Source organism: Cottoperca gobio, chromosome 4, assembly GCF_900634415.1.
Source record: "Cottoperca gobio chromosome 4, fCotGob3.1, whole genome shotgun sequence".
NCBI classification, from domain to species: Eukaryota; Metazoa; Chordata; class Actinopteri; order Perciformes; family Bovichtidae; genus Cottoperca; species Cottoperca gobio.
The window spans coordinates 16,334,366-16,354,649 of record NC_041358.1 but is presented as its reverse complement, the minus strand read 5'-3'; the positions used below and the strand labels follow the sequence as shown (position 1 = coordinate 16,354,649).

Here is a 20,284-nt window from a genome sequence, read left to right as displayed (position 1 = left end):
AAGGCCGAAAATGAGAAAGAGGGAGAAGAGAGCGAGATGTAGTTCTGCAAACTGGCATCTCATAAATCTGACATGCAGCCAAGTGGAGAGAAAGGAGGGAAAAGGGGCACACATATGTGAACACTCACAGAGAGGGGGAACTGAACAGGAAAATGAAGTGGAATGTATAGAAAAGAGACATGGTGGGGAGGTTCTTCCAGAGGACATTGTAGTTGGGCACCCGTTCACAACCAACCCAGGCTCTGTCAATTTCATGCTCAGCAGCCCACAGGCAAAGAGGCAGCTTGCGTCAATGGAAGGATGCGAGGGTACGGTTAGTGTCGGTAACAGATGGTGTGCAGCAGAGAACCAGACGTTGCTTTTATATTTCAATATGACCTATGACATTATTCCTTCAGAGAACCAAACAGCCAAAGGGAAGGCTGCAAAGTCGCTACTGAATCACACATCGGATCAAACCTCTTCAAGGGGATAGTCTACATTTGCCTGCAGGGGATTTGTGCGACGATGACCAAATTGGTTGAGATTTAGGTGGAGGTTTCCATACGTGTTTGAGATTTCAAGACTCAAACAATTTTCCTAAGACTAAATTCCACATAGTAAAATCTGGACAATTAACAGTGTTTTACAGTTACACTGACTTCAGCTCATTGCTCCAAGGACTGAATATACAGTATGCCCCGTCTGTCTCATCTTACCTGGGTAGCCATTTTGCCGTAGTCCACCCAGCGGAGGGTGGCAAAGTTTGTGGACTCTGCGCAGTTGAAGCCATGGTTGAAGCCAGCATGGTAGCCATAAGGAAAAGTGACCATAAACTCCCCTTCATTCTGAGTTATCTGTTCATAGAGAGAGAAAAACAGAAAAATTACAAATCTTAAACATGTTGCATGAAAAAAAAAAAAACTAAATGTGTGCACATGTAAAAATTCCAAAAGAAATGTTTAGATTGCCACCTCTAGGGAACCTAATTCAAACTAAACCCCTGTCAAATGTATCAGAAGAAGAAAACCCCCGGCTGCATTTATTCCTCTGCTGCATCGACTCCAATGAAGACAACTCTGAAAGTAGCTGTCCAACTAAAAACTAATGAAATGTGTCATCGAGGTCACTGTTACACTTCTTTTTAAATCCGTTTGGGAGACAACACTTGCTTCTCAAGTTTTTGTCCAGTCATTAGAAATATGGTCATTTCTTGACATTCTTTATTGGACATTGCATTTTATTTTGAAAATGTGTTCAGTGGCAAAGATGATATACAAACCTTTTACACAAAATACTTAATTTGACCCCTTAGACTTAGTTATTTTGCTGTAAAGAAATTGTAATTAAAAAGTAATACAGGTGGTAATGTTGCATATCCTCCAAGTGTTGTAATTTACTCACAAAGATCAGTTCTATATGCTGACCTTTTGGCTTTTAATTCTAAAATATATTCTATTATTAATCATGAGTCTCACATCCCCTAGAATTGCCCAGGAGGTTTTAAGGAGTTCAACTCCTCAGAAACAACTTTTCTTTAAACTTTTCTGACAAAATTAATTCAGCCCAACATGACTGCTGCTCCAAGGGTTGAGTGTCTTCCCATGAGCTCCGTGTTATTCTGAGAATTTGACGACAAGTTAAGCACATTCTTTTTTAATGTGTTGCCCCAAAACATAAGCCCTATATGTCTGGCTCTGAATCGCAACTTCTTTGTGAAGCCTGGATCCAGGCATTCAAGAGACACATCAAGCCAGACAAGGTGACAGGCATGAGGGGAGAAACGGGGGTAGAGGCTGAGAGTGGGAGACAAACTTCCTCAACTAAAGGCAGTGGTTCAGATATCAAACATCCCTTTTTTGCTTTTGCAAGAACGCAAGAAGATGGTTTTATTTTTACACATGAATCGAGAGAGGTACTGTAGGTGTGTAACGGGTAACACTGTTCACTGTGATAATGACGTCCTAAGGGAGGAAAGAAGGGATAAATGGGGTGTGGGGGGGGGAGACACACTCCTCTGACAGTAAAGAACTTTGTATGCCTGCTCTGTCAATCTTCAATTAATTTTTGCACTGTGAAGATATATGTTGCCTACTGAAAAGAACAAAAACAGAAAGAATGGCAATCAATTTCCTATGACAGACACAACAGAAGACATGACTCATACTGTGTCATTAGTGCAGTAGCTGTTGTGACGTTTGCGTCAAAGCTGAGCCACTAACCTCGCTTGCGTTGTTATTCGTCACTCAAAATACCTCTTTTTACGCAACACCGACAAACGTTATCAGAGACGAGCCAGTAAGTCAGGTGGCCTGGCAGAAAAGGATCACATTGACCCAGTAATAAGCAATACACAACTTCATTTACCCTTTCAAACGTTACACATTTTAATATCATTTATTTTTTTAATATCAAGGTCTTTCCTTATTATACGTATTGTATGTTTTTAAAGGGATGCTGTAGCCTATGCACTGTGAGTGAATGATTTTGTACAGGAAAACATGCAAGTTAATGCTGTTGGCAAAGGTAGATTTTAGTCACATGACAGAGTGTGGGACCAGGGGATACTAATAGCGTTCTTCATTGGAGTGTTAAGCTAGACACTTGAGTTAGCGGTGGAGCGAGTGGGGAGAACGTTGAATGATGAGTTACGCCGTTTCAACCCATTTTGACAAGGCAAGTGGATCTACCTTTATGCACGCATCGTTCAAGCAATGCTGGCTGAAGTACAGATATACGGTACAAGCTTCCAACGATAACACAGAGATTGTCCCCTTCACGCAGACCAACATGAACCTTATTTTCTCATGGCGACCAATAACATTTCCTTTTTTACATCATGCATCATGGACCAGTCGGCACTCACCCTGTCAAAGGGAATGCTGTATTTCTTCAGGATGGAAGGAGATATCAGCGTCATCTTGTGGCGAAGGAAGGCATCACAGCCTTGGGAGCTACCAGGGAAGAAGCCTGCAGGGGGCGATAGCGAACACAAGATATTTAGGATAATTCACTGGACAAGATACAGAAACTCAAATCATCCGTGAAAGGAAAACTTAAATGACAATAACTACAGTATATATATGTGTGTGATACTGTAGGTGTTGCAGCAATTGCATACTGCCGGCATTACATAATTATCAGTAATCAGATTTGTATGCTACCTTTCTTTTACTGTATTTGTGGTTATGTTTAAACATGTGTTCCCAATGCTTCTAATGTAAATATTAGCAAACCGTTTAGTGATCGGATGCTGCTTTAAGAGTTTTTTGGAAGCTTTGGGAGGAGGGCTTAGTGTGCAGCTAAATATTTAAAGAATTAAAAATAGATTTCTGCAGCAGAAATGTAGCCGTGTTTACTATATTATTGGTAATCCCACAACCTGGAAAAGGAAATCCGGTTTCCGTTTGACAAGAGTGTGAATTAATTTATTGCCCAAAGTGTGGAATAATCCCATTACTGCAGTGCATATCAATGCATTGTTTGTGTGCCTTCAGGTTGGATTTCAGGGGATCTCAGCTGGAATGCATTGTGGCACAAAGAAAGACTACAGCACAAAAATGGGACTGGGTGCTGTCACTTGTTATCCCATTCAGCACGACCTAAGAGAAAACCTATGGAGAAGATTTACTTTGCAATGGCAGACAATTGTGTGATAGATATTGCGCTATTCATTTTAAGAAGCAGCAGCACTAACAGGATTAGAAGACAGAGTCTACCAATAGTCTTAACCATGGTCTCATTAGTTTACCGTTAATAATTAATCCCAAAACAATATAATGAGTAACGTAATTGTTAATGTCTATGCTCCCAAGGTTACTCGTAAATAAACATCTGCATTTTTACAAAACCATTCAAAATTGTATATTTTGTGCAAATGTGTGATTGCAACTACTACTACTACTACAAATATATAAGCAAAAGCAACTTGGCAATGTTACCTTTTGTGTTAAAAACAAACACCCCACTTCCCTAATACACCCTCTGACATTCCGGATTTTCAAAGCCCCAACTCTCTCGGAGAACAAAGGTTCACTTTTGCTCTTGGGGACAGCGAGACTCAGAAGGCCTCAGCATAATCAAAAGAAAAATTTCTCCTCCATCACTCCCTCTCCCACTCTTTACGGTCTGTACCCACCAGTGCCTCAAAGGAGGTCCATGCAAGCCTCCACCCAGTTAAACTTTAATGCGACTGACAGTATAATTGGCACCCATTTCATCCTTCATTTTCACTGCATTGTTTCAGCCTCTGTTCCACCCTACAAAGCAAGAGAGGGAGAGAGGGCCACTATTCTCTCATCGCCTGCCTGCTTGTTGGAGCTGATAAAAAAGGTGAATAATGTGCCGACAGAGCCCGGGTATTAATCCCCATTAAAATGCAGCTGGCTCTCTGAGCTCTCCACGGGGTAATATTAACTTAAAGGCTTCATTCTGTCCTTTTGAGTTTGAAAATTAAGTTCCTGCCTCCAACCCAGCACCCTGCCCCCTCCCACCACCGCCTCCCACCAAGCCTGAAGCAATGGCTGAAATAATGCGGAGATGAGGAGCGATCAGAGCAACGGCAGTTGCTGTGTCAAATGTTTGGAGATGAGTTTTCAAGTAACAAGACCATTGTCCCAGCCCCATTAGGCATTCCTACTACGCTCATAAATGCCTTTTTAGAACCTCGTAAACAGTTGGCTACCTGTGCTGACGATGGCTTTGATAGGTCAGTGGGTGCTTGTTAAATACCGTTGGCATTGCTTCTGCCAGCTGCCTAGATGAGAGGAAGGCTGCAATCTGACTGTGACTGAGAGCTCAATGCCGAACATGAAGAGTGATAAGAAATGTCTACAGTGTGTATTTTAAGGTTGGGTTGCGAGATCTATTCACTGTCAGAATTGGAAGCTTTTTGAATCGCTTATCAAATCTATTTAGCTTCAGTTTTCAACAATCTCATTCAAAATCCCCATTAATATAACAGAAAACAGAAATGTTACGTTAAATACATTTCTTCTTAAAGCTGATTACCACTTCAGATACTGGGGAAACGTTAGGTTCACTGACTCAAGCTAGTTGTTACGATTACCAGAGGTCCAGATTGTGAACTATTTGGTTGATAAGCTTACAATAATAATAATAATAATAATAATAATAATAATAGGTTTGTCTCAATCAGCAAGGGATACCCACCACTCCGATTGACATGTTGCAATACAGAAATGATAAACAGAGCTCTTCAGAGCAGCATCTGTGAACCTGATAAACAACGCATGATTGGAAGTTAAAATCAGCTTGCAGTCAGCACAGCAGGTTGATAGTTATGGCCATTTAACAACAACAACAACTCAAGATTCTTCCTCAGCAAAGGTGTTTTTGTGTACTGTGACCATAGAAATAGAATGAGGGACATTGAAATAGTTTGCCCTGGTCATTTGACTAGTTCAAGAGAAAATGGCGCTCATCACTGTGCATTGACCATAGAAATAGAATGAGGAAGTCCGCTGCAACGGTACACATAAAAATGGCCGCCGCTCTGACCATCATTCTATGTTAATTTGAATGGGAATGTCTATGTTCTACTCTCGTTCTATTTCTAGGACTTAAGTTGTCAATAAAATGGGCCTTTCTCACAGCAGACATTTGTCCTGCCATTGTACGAAAACAACAGGTGGAAGTAATAACACTAAATGTCATTCTATCTAGGTGGACCAGCAAATCAAGGTGATCAACACAAGGGCTGTGGAACTTAACCAACTAAATAGAAAGCAGCCATTATTACCGTTATTAATGTCCGATGTGACATTGGTCTATTTTCTTCAAGGCAGTGGTTCTCTTTTTAAATACAGATTTTTGTAGGGTTTTCACCTCACACTCCGTGCTCATTTCGTTAATAAAAATCTATGACGAAATATGTTTGTCGATGCTTTCCCCCCCCCCCCCCATGACTGAGACAAGACGATGTTGTTGACTAAAGCTAGATTGACAGCATGTATACATTACACTGTAGATCATGCGTTTAATATTACTTCTACAGTTTTAGTTTTTCCCCCTTTGAAGACATCGCTCGTCTGTCACAAGTCACATATTGTGTGTTATATATTCCAGCCAGTGCAGAAGAAGGATGGCAAGTGACACGGGCTATGAATTGGTGATTATTGATTTGTTCTCAGCTCTTCACAACAACAAGGACAAACGGTGTGTCTATTTAATGTAGTTTGAAATTGGGGAGACTCTCTTGTCATCATCCCCACATGTTATACCTCACTCTGAGCAACTTGCAATACACAAGTTAATCTTCATTGATCAAAACAGGGGAGAGGAGGAGGAGGAGGAGGAGAACATGAGTGATGGGAATAAAAAGGGAGAGGTGCATAGAGAAATGTTGGGTCAAAAAGAGTGGTTGAACACTCAAGACAGAGTTTTTGAAGACTTTTTAACTTCAGGCCCTATTTATCTGAATCAGAATTTGAGACCTTCATGTCAAAACCATTAAAACTGGTTCAGTTGTGACGCAAACATGTGATGCTGCTGGCTTCAGTTCGCCCAGCCTCTCCTCTAAATTGAGCATCTCCAGCCCTCCTGATATTTTTAGTACAAGTGACTGCACCCACTAAGTGCATCAAGCTGCTCCATCTTCTCAGGCACCATTTTAGCACAGTCAGGTGACAAAGAAATCAATGTATTTGTACGTGGTGAGAAAGTGAGACATCAAAGTTTCTCACCCGTTGCATACATGCAAAAGAAAATTCAATGTGTGGACCACAGCGTGCACCACACCGTTCACGCCAAGGACCACCGAGTCAGCCTGACAAGAAACTGCAAAAAGGTTGCAGAGTGGTAAAAGGTTCTTAACAGTATCGTGCATGTTGTGCTAAAGAGAAATGAGGCCACTGAGAAGTGCTACTTCACTTTGTATTCTCCTCTGCAAGGGAGAACCAGTGTGCTTTGGATGTGTGAAGCATGTGTATGACTTCTTGGTTTGTGTTAAACCGTCTGAAGCGCTTGCTCCCTCACTCACAAAGCAGGCTGTGAGAAAGGTAAAATAATAATTGAAAGCATCATCAGCTCCTCACCTTGTGCCAGCCTCTCCAGCCTCTTGCCGTGCTCAGGTGGGATGGCATACCTGCAGACAGAGGGGGGGAAAGGTGATCAGTTTAGTAAAAGGTTAGCCTATTATTATTATTACGAAAAGCTCTCATTACCAGAAAGACACAATTTTAACATTAAAAAGTTGTCAAAAACCCTATTCTTTGAATCTGAAATGAGAGGAAGATGTAAAGACATTTGAGGGAAATAGCTGGAAAAAAAAAAGACAGATTTTTTTAGAAAGTCACACAAACCCAGTTCAGGCACAGTCCAAAGACACGTGGTCATGTGTACGCAACTACCTAGCTACAGCTAACGTGTCGGTACAGTTGGTACACTGACTATTTGGGGCACAATTACTTAGCGATCAAATATGGGAAAATGTGCTTAGTTAACTCTAAACACACCTTAAGAATTAAACCCAACACAATAGCATCACTCACTAAATGCTGCTCTAGATAACAGCATTTCCTAGATTGTTTGAATTATAATTTGAAGGAGGGAAGAACGAAAGTGGTGAAAAAGATTAAAAGGCCAGTGAAAGGCAGGTCCAGGAGAAATGACTGTTTTGGGAGTGTTGGGTTATTTCACTGCCCTCAGCACTCACTTTAAGAAATTAAATTACCCATGATTTACACCTCACCCGCCCTTTTTATTTTATTTTTTACACATGCATCATGAAAAGCTATCATAATTATCAGTGGATAGTGTTATTTTTGTATTATTATTTGCTACCATGTTGCTTTGATCTGCCGTTTGTCCATTACGGGTTTTTTCTTACAAACACAGTAGCCCTGTGGCTCTAGTTCAGAGTTGCTGCGCGGGTAGAGCAAGATACTAACATTACAAGAGATCCAAGTCGTTTTAATGTTAATACATGAGGTAGGCACTGTAAAGTGTGTACCATTACATAAAATGTCAGATGCTACATAAAGAAAGTGAGTTTATTTGTAAAACAGATTGGGAGGGAGGGAGGCAGCAAAGCTTTAATCTGATCCGTTCATTTGTGAAGTTATTACAACGCTCTTTATTACTGCAATTATTTCCTCTGGGTTGGTTAAGCCTCCAGAGATATCAGGCAATGAACTATGGGTGGGGGGTGGGGGAGATATTTCATTTCCCCCTCCTTACTCAAGCCCCAACAACCACATGGATGTTTGAAATAAAGGGAGGAAGAGAAAGAGAAAATGAAAAAGCGAAGATGGAGAGATGATGAGAAGCAACAACACTTAAGGGGAGACGTTAAAAGAATGGGCAAGAGCACAAGACGGAGAGAGAAAAATAATAAAACACGGAAAGTAAGAGACAAAGTCAAGTTCAGTCAGAGGTGCCAAGACACGGCGCCACACTGCCATCTGTAGACGAAAGCTCAGAGCTTCAGAGAGGTGCAGCCACGTTTGGCGTTTATTATTCTAGCCTGGATTTACACAAGCTTCCCACATCAGAGGCTCGTGAGCAAAGTCCTTCATGGTATTTGGGCAAAGCGAGTGATATCATTTGACAAGGAACAAATTAAATTCAGATTATTATCTAAGAGTTCTAAGTGGCCTATTTTAGTGAGTGGCTGCAGTTTAATAACGTCTGTAACTTTGTCCTGGTTTTAAGACCATAAGCATCCACTAAATGTTAACATATTTTTAAATTGGTAATTTAACAAAAAAAAAAAAAAGAAGTTATTCATGATGACTAAAAATAGTAATGAAGCAGGTTGTCAGATCAGAGTTGTAATTTGTAATAACTTCTGACCAGGTTGTTTCACTTTACACAACAACATTGCATCAATTTGAACCGCGCCTTGGGTTTGAGTTTTTAATTAAACCAGTTAGTTCCTGGCTCTAAACTGATGCACCAGGTTACCCACAAAGGCAGACTATTATAAAATGATATCCTAGCGATTGAGAACCTCACATAAAAGTTAAATATGAAGGAAGAGTTTTGTGAAAAAGGCTGGGGAACACTGGTTAAGATATAAATGAAAAAAAAGCAAACATTGTAATGTTATCTAAATGGAATGTAGACTTGTTCACTTTTTATTGTATTTTCTTTCCATTGTTTTTTTATAGTTTGATTTTAAAACACAGTTAGTTCCAATTTCACAATGTACGTATGCAACAGAACTGAGCAGATATAGCATACAGACTTTGTCTCTACATGGATCAAATTTACTTTCTGATACGGCAACTCGTACATGGCCACCAGCTACACCCCACAAAACTGCATTCTTTTTTTCTACACTCAGCTAGTACTTGCATAACATTATGCTTTTCTTTCTTTTTTTATGTCATATATTGTGGGCCTGTACTACTTTTATAGCTATGCAGCTCAAAACACATTTTTACAAGTACGTTGAATAGAATAAATTCCCACAGGACTCATCATTGGGATGTTAGGTCTCAGGTTATGATGGACTCAGCCATACCAGGGGGATAAAACAAGGTAAGTCATGTGTAGGGTAAATACCTTTGCTTTGAAGATGAAATTAATATTGATCTTCTCATTTCTCTCTCTCTCTCTCTCTCTCTCTCTCTCTCTCTCTCTCTCTCTCTCTTGGTAAGACAGTTAATAAGTATATTTCCTAAAATTACTTTTAAAAAAAAGGTGTTATTTGTCCTGAGGGAGAATTACATTGCAGAGTTTTCTGAGTAAAATGTGCTATCCATTTCAGAGCAGAGAACTTCCCTCAGGTCAGGTGACCACTTCCTTCCCAATATTAAGACTAAACAAATCAGCTGATCAGCGCATCTCCTCCTGTTCCCTCCCTCCCTCGCCACAGTTGCCATGGCAGCAACACATCTGTCTCTACGGCAGCAGAGAGAGAAACGCACAAATAAAACAACTTACAAACAATGGAGGCGGGAACTTTACCGTCCATCTGAGGTAGAGTTTAATTAATCTTCGGTGGGACAGCATTGCTGGTAGGTGGAATCAGGCATCACAAGACAACCGTCTTCACTTGCATCTAAAGTGCAATTTAATTTGCTGAGTGCACATATCTGCCGTACAACAAATGTAAGGTGCTTTGTTTTAATGCTTTGCAAGCCGAACAGCACACCACGATCCTCTGATGTAGCAGAAGGTGGGAAATAAAATAAAAAGAACTAGCAGTACATCATTTATACAACCAAACTATGACCAAAGCATGCACCGAACCGGAAAACCTCCAACTTTGGACAGTTCACACTGTACAGTTCACACTGTATTTGGCCAAAAGTCACACCAGATACATAAATAGCCTTAATTATGATGAGAATAATGATATTATAGAATTTGAAATACAAAATTCAAGATATCCAGGACTCGAAATTACAACCAAGAGACAGACGGGAAGGATTTTTCATGCTCAGTTTTACTACTAACTAAACTACGGTTTAAACGATATGACTTGAACGCATTCAGCGAGAGTTCACTTTTTTGTGCCCTAACAAATATTAAATAAAACCAACTTAAATTCTCTTTCTAATTGCCAACACTATGTCCACAGGAAAAAATATATCGTTGTTGTGCCTGCATGCAAGTGTAAATATACACACACACACACACACACACACACACACACACACACACACACACACACACACACACACACACACACACACACACACACACACACACACACACACACACACACACACACACACACACACACACACACACACACACACACACACACACACACACACACACACACACACACACACACACACACACACACACACACACCTGTCAACAGATCTCAGACCCTCTTGAAGTTTACTAGAAACATATTAAAAGCAACAAAACTATGAGGTAAAAAGGGGCCCAGAGCACCCAAACAAACCAACCTGCAGTTACAACCCAACTAATGCAATATGCAGATCTTCAGCTCCGTCTCTCTCTTCTGGGACAAAAAAAAAAAAAAACTGTCAAACGAGAATGGTTCAAAAACTTGGGACTACAGAGGAGGGTGAGGACTGATGGATTCATAATAAACTCCTGCCTTCCCACAAAGTTGCAGCTGGGGTACACTTCAAAATATCCCTTTCAATTCTCTTTCGTCAGCCTTTCCCTACCTTCCACTCACATGCTCTGAGGCAAATCTTTTATCTGACAGCAGATGTGTTTGGGTAGAAGGGTGATTGAGAGGGTTTCAGCAATGAAAATGAGAAAAAAAAAAAAAAAAGAATGACAGAGGGAGAAAGAGACAGACTGCTAAGGCTGACATATTTTACACACCTACCAGTGTGTGTGTGTGTGTGTGTGTGTGTGGCAGTATTAGTCGTTATGGTGGGGTCTGACTTTGATGGGAGCAGAGTTGCAGGGGGAATGGACTTAATTTCACAAACGGCTGCACTATGAGAGGAGAGGAAGAGAGCGCGGGTGTGTTTTAAGGGGGCATGCTCTGTTTAACAGCCTGTAATTACCCCACCACACACAAGTGTGAGTGAAAATGATTCAATTTCAGAAAAATGGAGGCTGGGAAAGGCTTGACGGGCACAGAGAGAGTGACAGAGGGAGAACAAACCCAAGCGAGAGAATCAAATGAAAGACAGGAAAAAGAAAAAGCACAGAAATGAATGGTGGGCAGTCATTTAGTCTCAACAGTTATGATGGTATGGCCAAAATAAGCGGAAGTATAAAGAGGAAGAAAGCCAATTAGAAGCAAGAAAGTTAATATACATTAATGTGTTGGCAAACTGCAGACTCAGCATGAGCAGACATAAACCACACACACACACACACACGCCAATGTACCACTTCTTCTTTCTGCTGTGGGCTTCGGGTCTCGACTAACGTGCGTCAAATGACACAATCACGTACGTGCTGCCTTTAACAAAGAGAATTATGGGAACGTTGTTTGGTGGAGGAGTTGCAGATTAGACTCGCTGTCCTCAGTAAAGTTATGTCAATTGTATGTATAGTTCCCAAAAATCACAAATTTGCCTCAAAAGGCCTCTTGAGAAGTTATTGGGATAAATTAATTCAGCTTTTCAAACAACTTTCTACAAAATAAAAATGTGAAATCTGCAAACAGAACTTTGTCTCCACTCTCTGGCAGGGAAAATAACTACACAGACAATGTTGCTTTTGAGGTATGCCTGCAGGTGAACTCCCCGCATATCCCCTGCCCCCAGGAGCGCTCTCTACCGAGTCTTCCCATGCAAATAAGGGCAGAGGGAACTAAAAAGGTCAAGTCATCGTAGATTACTTTCTTTTTTTACTTTAATCCTTTCTCTGAACAGACTCTTTTTTATCTGGAGTGTCCACTCCAGAAAACTTTTCTCGGACACCTCTTAGGATTTTCCTCCATAGTATGAATTTGTTCGGCAAGGGCTTGAATGTAACGTAGGTTCATTTATATGTAAAAGTCCTGCACTCCATCTTTAAATGGACTTCTGTACTTCTTCTATCCAGTCACATTTACAGTGAGATATGAAAAGTTGACAGATTTGAATGAGATCATATCAGAGAGAGGTGGAACTCCAGGAGGCTGACAGGAGAGAGGGGAAGGAAGACAGTAAAGGCCCTGTCACACATATCCGTATGACCGTATGAGGACGTATTTGGACTCTGACAAATATTCGTATGCGCCAGCATACGTTTCTGTCATACGGATATGTGTGACAGGGCCTTAAGAGAGCGTACACACACACACACAAAACTGTGTTTCTGAATGCTTCAAGGCTGGCTTTTGCTCGCCACCTGCAGTGCCATGGATGGAAATGGTGTGTGTGTGTGTGTGTGTGTGTGTGTGATATGAAGTTTGTTTCTACACATTCAAGTTTAAACCAAAGTAGCAGTAACAAATTATATTTTGAACACAAAAAGCTGAAAGAAAGCTGCACATTTTAAATACATGCTCAGCATTGTCATGGAGCTGCAGTGATTAATTTCCTGTTGACTCATCAATTAAAAATCTGCAGCAATTGTGATAATTGATGACTTATTTAGAGCAATTTCTAAGAATAAATATCCACATTTTATTCTCCCAACAGCTTATCTATTTATCGAAAAAATAAGCAATTGTACATTTGTAAAATTGTAAATAACACTTTGTAAAAAGAGATCAGGCAAATAAATTACCCTCACTCAAACAGTGTGCCCGATTCATCATGGCTTCCCTATCTCCACCACACAGAAAGATTATGTTCCTGTCAGGCTCAACACAGACTTTAGATGGTGCCGTCAACCACGGAAGGACTTTAGATGCTATCAGGCAGGCAGCATCTTCCGGCAGTTGGTATGCCCACAGTGCAAGCCAACATGTCAGCTGCCGTTTATCACACAGATTCTGATCCAACCAGTTTCTGCAATTGCAAAAATTGTCAAAACTGTAACAAAGCCTGCTGCTGTGTTACTTTCCTTAAGGCCAGATAAATTAATACCAACAGCGATGTTGTCTCCTCTTTGGCGCTTTTATCACATATGTGAAAGTCATGTAAAAATGTGCTTTGTGATAATTCAAAGAAGCATGCAGTAGAGAGAGAGACCAGCCCATAATGCAGCTGCTCATTGTAATGGTACAATGGGCATGGAATCAGTTTTGAAATGTGTAACTAGTAGTATCGAGGAATTACTCTTTTTAAATGACAACATAAGGTAAAGTAATGATTTCCGCAGGGTCTCTCATGCAAGAGTTCCAGAATAAGAACCACTGGGTGATCACTGTTGGATTGGTCAATCATAGTCGGTGATTAAATTCAATCAGTGATCAGAAATAAGCCCCAAAACCCCTAATCAGAGCTCATGCCAAAAATGGCTTTGGATATGCTGAAGCCTCCACTGCGTTTTCTATGCGGAATTCTACTGCTGACATCTAAAGTATAACCTCTATTGTTAGTGTATAACTTAAGTACTATAATCATTTTCAAAAAGTCACTGACCAGGACTTTGACTGTCCAAAGTGCAGGTAGTTGATGCTGTAGAGGTCCATGTCCTCAGTGTGCCAGGCAAATGTGGTCTTCCACATGCCGAAGTACATGTAGGGAGTGTTGACACCCTCGATGACGATTCCACACTCCTGCTCCACCATATCCAGCAGCGTGTTGAGATGGCCAATGTTCCACTCTTGAATGTCCTGAATAGAGACAAATGGCATTTTTAAGATGAGCTTGTACAGAGTAGTAGAGTTTTTTTGATGCAGGCAAAAAGTCATAAAAACCCAATCCTTAATAATAAACCCAATAATTCAATGAATTTAAAATATGCAGTCATAAAGTGGATCGCTTAAATCACAGGGTGTATTTAATACAGTACTCTTATAATATATAAGAGACTAAAAAAATAAAGTTTTGTCCTTGAGTCACTAGTGATGACTAATAATCCGGATTCAAAGTATGTAGCGAAATAAGCAGGGTATATCAAATCAGCTATAGTACACTCACAACCCTCACCTCATCATAGATGGAGCCACTGACATCAGCACCATAAATAGGTGACACAAATGTCAGGTTCTTCCAGTACTTCCTCTCCAGGTCGTCAAAGTCTTTGTGCCGGGGTGTGCAGTACCTGAAGACAGCACAGGAGTCATATTGTGAGCAGTGAGTAGAGAGATGGCATTTCAACTAAACACATGTTGACAAGCATCCAGTATTATGAGCAGTCAGTTATAAATCACTAGCATGTAGCTGGTTAGCTACCTCAATAGGGGCCAAAGGACCCACGTAAGGTAAATATATTCTTACAACAGGTGCCATTTAGAACAATTACTCATACGCACATTCCTACTTTCTGCTGCAGCAAAATAACTAGCTTTGACAATTTCAATAAGAGACAAGTTCTTCCAAATCCCTAGAATATAAACATCAATAAATAAATGGTTTTACTTTTGTCTTTATTCAACTTCATTTAAGCATGTTATGACCACTAGAGGGCAGAAAACAGTCCCCTTCAGTCTTTATCATGTTTTGTTGGTTGCTAACTTTGAATCAGTAGATCCATTTTTCTTTTTAACTGAAACAACAACAAAAAAAGACTCTTAAAATAAACATGTTCACTTCTTATTTTCATCTACACAAATCAGAAGAAATCTCCTTACTTACTACAACTCAGTAGAAAACAAACACCCACTAGCTAGAGGGGTTTCATGCCAATCATAGATCAATCATTCTTAGGGATGTAGGTTCAACCATTTGCTGGAGTGTTTGGATGACTGGTAGAAGTTCTTGCTTTTCATTTACACAGCCCTTATTGATAAACCAAGTGCTCAATCATTATGCTTATATTTGCCATTTTAAACTGATTACATGTGAGCACATAAAACAAAACATTGATTTGACAAAAGCAACTGAGAAGAAGAAGTGATTCTCAAATCACTTCTAAACACATGCTTGACTTTGTCTTCAAATATAAAACACATTTATAAATGAGGCGTCTGGACTGGGGACCAACTTACTTCTTGCTGTTGGCCAGCTTGCGGTACTCGCTCACGGTCATAGACTTCTTCTGAATGTTGTACTGGGTGAAGAGACCCGACTGTCCGGTCACCACCTGCATGATGGGAGCAGGAATCACCATGTCCTCAATGGTGTCGTAGGACCTCCTCGGCTTCCAGCCCTTCGGGGGAATCACCTGGTGAAAAACACAGATTGTTAGCATTTGTATTTATAGTCCATAAACTGGCATTCAAATTGAGTGTTTTACGATGACCTGTAGCCACATGATCCATCTGTTAATTATTTACTTGACTGTACATTCATTTGTGACAACTTAACGCAACATTAAATGCCAAACATTTGCTGATTTCAGCTTCTAAAATATCAAAATACACTAAATTAAATACAAAATGTATAAAAGTTAGTTTTTTTTTTGTTGTGGTTGAATTAGACAAAATGTGGAATTTTAAAAGATCCCACTTTGTGCTTTGGTAACTTGTAATAGGCATTTGTCAATATTGTTTGATAGTTTTAGACATAAAAAAAAAATCTTTTAAAAAGAGAGGCTTGGCTATGAAACATTGAGTAGGAATGGACCGTAGCTGCTGATGGGATTGAAAATGTATCGTAACAATCAGACCTTACCATAACATAACTGTAAAAAGGACAACATCAAATATGGGAGTGTTTGTGTGAGAGCACGTGTGTCGTCCCCACCTTTGCCAGGCCAGCACGGTGAGCTCCTTGACTCTCCATGTAGACGATGTATTTGGCAAAGTCTTTGAACTCCTCCACGGTGGGCCGGAAGGTCATGATCTTGCAGCTGGGGTTCTTGGCGCTGTCTGGCAGCAGAGGAGCGGGGGGAAGCTCAGAACCTGGAACAAGGCCCGGGGCCGTGTCTGGGTCTGGAGCAGCATCATGTTCTGGGCTCACCGCTGTGTCGGGGATTTCAGGTATTGCTGAAATCCCCTGTGTGGGAATCTGGTCTTGGGCTTCACTGGAGCTGAGAGCAGGAGTGGAGGCCGGGGAAGGGTCTGGGTCGGGGGGTGAGGCTGGGGCAGGGTCAGGAGCTGGCACCGTGTCCATGGGCATGTCAGTAGCCATTGGGTCTTTTCAGGTTTGCAGGTAAACCTGAAAGGGAGAGCATGGGGAATAAGGAAATGTTCAGTCTAAATCGGTTCTTTCACACTGCCAGAAGCTTTTTGCAAAGTGGGAGCAGCTGTAAGGTGGAGGACATGCAAGTGTTCAGAAAGGGTCAGGCATCTTTAAATAAAAAGGAGTGCAGACTGCCTTCTTAAATCGAAATCCATCCAACATGACCATAAGACATGGATGTATTTTGAAGAGCTAACCACGGTGAAAAAGTGGCCAGAATTAACAATAATTCCTGGTGGAGTAGCCGTCTGATGTCAGGAGAAGCAGTTTACAGTTGACATTTGGACAGCAATAACATTTTGCAAAATGCATATCATGACCTTTATAGTAAAACTGAAATGATTAATCAATTCGAAAAGGAAACCGCTTCCATAATTGATTAATGTAATTGTCCTTGCAAAAAATTACCAAACATTCCCCAGTTTAACTTTTCAAGTATAACAATTTGCCACCTTTCTTCTCTGGCAATAAAGCTCTGACTAGGCGCTGGTGAGCAAAGGATCAAAAAAGCACTCCTGCTGCACGTGGGTTTTGTTTCCATGAAATTGAGCGACAGTGAAAACACCAGCGTCTTTCTAAAAAGAAGAGACATTTTCAAGTAGAAGCGCTTGGAAAGCTAGCCACACAAAAAAGTTAGAGTGCTCTAAAAATGACACTGGATACAGCGCTTTTTCCTCTACGAAAATACTCTACTTATTGAGAACTGAAAAAAAGATGCTGGCGCTCGGAAACAAAACGCTATGGACGATGGGACACTCCTTATATAAAAGACATCACTGTGGACTTTAGGAAACTGTTATATCTATTTTTTTTACCACTTTATAAACCAAAATATAAATTGAGGGGATTAACATCATTAAAATAATTAGTTGCAGCTCTACTTTATTAAGCCTATATCAGACATGTCAAAGAATGCATGAACACCCTACTTGAACAAACTCCAAAAATATTTGGGAGGTAAAAAAAGAAGAGAGAAACAAATCCTTATGTTCCAAAAGTAACTACACCCAGGCTAATAGCTGGACGTGCTCCCAATGAACCACCAAATACAAAACAATGCCAAAAGAAGGGTGAGCTTAACTACAACAAAAGTAGTGATTTGCTATGCAATGCCTCCAGACACATTCTAGTGATATGTTGGTATGAATGGTTCATATACAGCACCAATATAATAAACATAATATGGCTATCTCCAATTAAATTGTTGTGACCTCAAGTCCCAAAAACTAGCAGGTAGTATAAAAACAACAGAAACAAATGGCTGTACTCTGGTTTCCTGCTGCGTGACTGATGTTTGTTTTTTTTATTCTTTTTGCATTAGCTTTTAAGCAAAAAGCTGATAAATGACATTACGTAAATCACCTCTCTCCTAACTGCTGCTCTGCACTTCTCTCTCTCTCTTCCCACCCCTTGTCATAATATTGACACTCCTAACATCTAGTACTTGCTTACTGTGTAAAGGGAAGTTTCACACATAGTGTAGCTGCCCTGAAGGTTGTGTTTGACAAACCAGCAACCCTAAGTACAGCAAACTACAACCAGATAGCTCCAAGGCCACCTACAAGAGCTACCTCTAGACCAGTGTTTCTCAAACTTTTTCAGACCAAGGACCACGATTTAAACGGTGAATGCTGATAGATGTTACACATTTGAAACTTAGACTACATTTATTACTGAGTTTATGTCCGTACAGAGCCGCAACTTACCCACAGCAAGATCATTTGCTACTGAGAGATACGCAAAATGCAAACTGTGAGGGCGCCTTCGTCATGCGTTTCTTAAATTCACCACGTTTTCTCTCAAAAAAATCCTGATGGTTTCCCCAATATAATCCTTGTGTTTACTCTCAAAATGTCGCTTGAGCATGGCGGGTTTCATAGCCACATCTCCAGTACAAAACAAATCTAAATTTGATGTAGTCGCTGTGATATTTTCTCTTCACTTTAGCGCTGGACTTTCCGCGTTCAAGCCGAGTTTCACAGCTTTCAACCGGGTGGTGGTTGGACTGCGAACCGCTCTCCTGGGACTCAGTAACGCACGCAAACCCACTTGTTGTCGCTGCGGCTGAACCACTTGTAGCTACTGAATCACCTGCATCAGGACGATGCACCTTTACTGTCGCGTCAGATTTCTGATTTAATTTTCGTTTAACTGACCTCGTCTACAGCCATCCATCCATCTTGTCAGTTGACCGCGCAGATCATTTATGACGTAAGATCGTAAAACGAACCTACGTAGCCACGCTACATCTATGCTACACTCCAGTCTATACTAGTCTTTAGTTTTAGAAACACTTTAAACTTATATTATATTAATTTCAAATGTGACATTTTACCAATATACTCACGGACCACCAGACAGCAGATTGTTTTTGGATATTTGGAGAGTTAGGTGGTCCATGAGTGTTTTTTTATTGGTTAAGTGGTCCTTGGTCTGAAAAGGTTTGAGAAACACTGGTCTAGAGCACAGACTTCTCTAAGGCAAACAACTATCAACCAGGAACTTAAATTTAGAGTTGAAACAATTGTTCAGGTATTTTTCAATTTAAATAAAATTATTAATTTCCCTGTTTTATATTGTAGTTAACTGAATGTCTTTGGGTTTGGACAGTTGATGCTACACATAAAGCAATAGATAAAAAAGGTGTCATATTTGGCTCTGGGAACTTGTGACCGGTGTGTTCACTACCTTCTGTCATTTTGTAGACTTATTGTTAGCAATTTATATAATAAAAACATGACTGACAGAGTAATTGGTAGTTGCAGCACAACCACATACAGAGTAACACAGGTAGAGTCCCTGAGTTCCTAAAAAGGTTACAAAGTTCCTGGAAAGGTTTCTGCAGATGAAAAGGGGCTGAGAGATGTGACACAGATGTCAACGGGTTGTTTGTGAGTGGGCCTTTAATCAGTACTGCCCTGTATAAACAAGCGTAGCTACAGGCCAGTTCAGGAATTATCAACAGGTCAGATTTAAGATTCAAACATTCAAAAGGCTTTATTGTCAAATGCACAAGGTCAGAGACTAATGATTGAAAATTAATTACATTTGTGTTATTTATTATTTGGTATTGACAATATACCAGTACTTGAGTGCCTTAACTGTTACAGTAATAAGTAAACACTGTTTGTATTTTCTTAGATAAATGTTAAAAATATATAATTTTTCTGCATTTTTTGTTTTCCCTGTTGTACCAGAAAACATACCAAACCATGACCCCAAAACCGAGGTACATATCAAACCGTGAATTGTTTACCGTTACAAGCGTAGTATTTTGGATTTCAATAAATATTGGGGAGGAAATATTTTCTTATTTCAGACCTAATGGAGATCAACTCGGCAAACTGTATTTTCAAAAACTCAACTCAGACCATTTAACACTTCCTTATTGTTTCTCTGTTTGGCATCAAAAACAGATTATTATTCCTCTTAATTTAGATGGAAACATGTAATGTGATTACAAACATAGTGCTATTGCCAAAATAGTGTAATAATATTTTTGCATGATAATGCATGCATACTATATAGCTCTTATCTGGCTCCCTTTTACATCATGAAATCAGAATTGTGGCCTTTTTGAAAAAAAATAAATAAATATGCCACAGTTAGTTTTCTGGATTCTGCTTGAAAAATACAATGTGAAAACGACTGAATAAGATTTGCACTCAGGATGTGCATGTAGAGCTTAGTTCAGCAATAATTCAGATACTTTCAATGCATCAATAATATTA

The 20,284-nt window shown here is 40.1% G+C and overlaps 1 protein-coding gene across 1 annotated transcript in view; it reads right to left on the bottom strand.

Moving 5' to 3' along the window:
* The window catches only part of kdm4b (lysine (K)-specific demethylase 4B), a 47,940-nt gene that overhangs the window by 26,412 nt on the left and 1,244 nt on the right, over window positions 1–20,284 (bottom strand). Inside the window, exons 2-8 of the mRNA XM_029429453.1 lie at window positions 16,116–16,529; window positions 15,419–15,594; window positions 14,418–14,532; window positions 13,908–14,101; window positions 7,035–7,084; window positions 2,846–2,949; window positions 699–836 (exon numbers count right to left, since the gene is read on the bottom strand). Coding sequence (XP_029285313.1) covers window positions 699–836; window positions 2,846–2,949; window positions 7,035–7,084; window positions 13,908–14,101; window positions 14,418–14,532; window positions 15,419–15,594; window positions 16,116–16,502 — 1,164 coding nt within the window. The 5' untranslated portion in view covers window positions 16,503–16,529. The remainder of the gene's footprint in view (window positions 1–698; window positions 837–2,845; window positions 2,950–7,034; window positions 7,085–13,907; window positions 14,102–14,417; window positions 14,533–15,418; window positions 15,595–16,115; window positions 16,530–20,284) is intronic.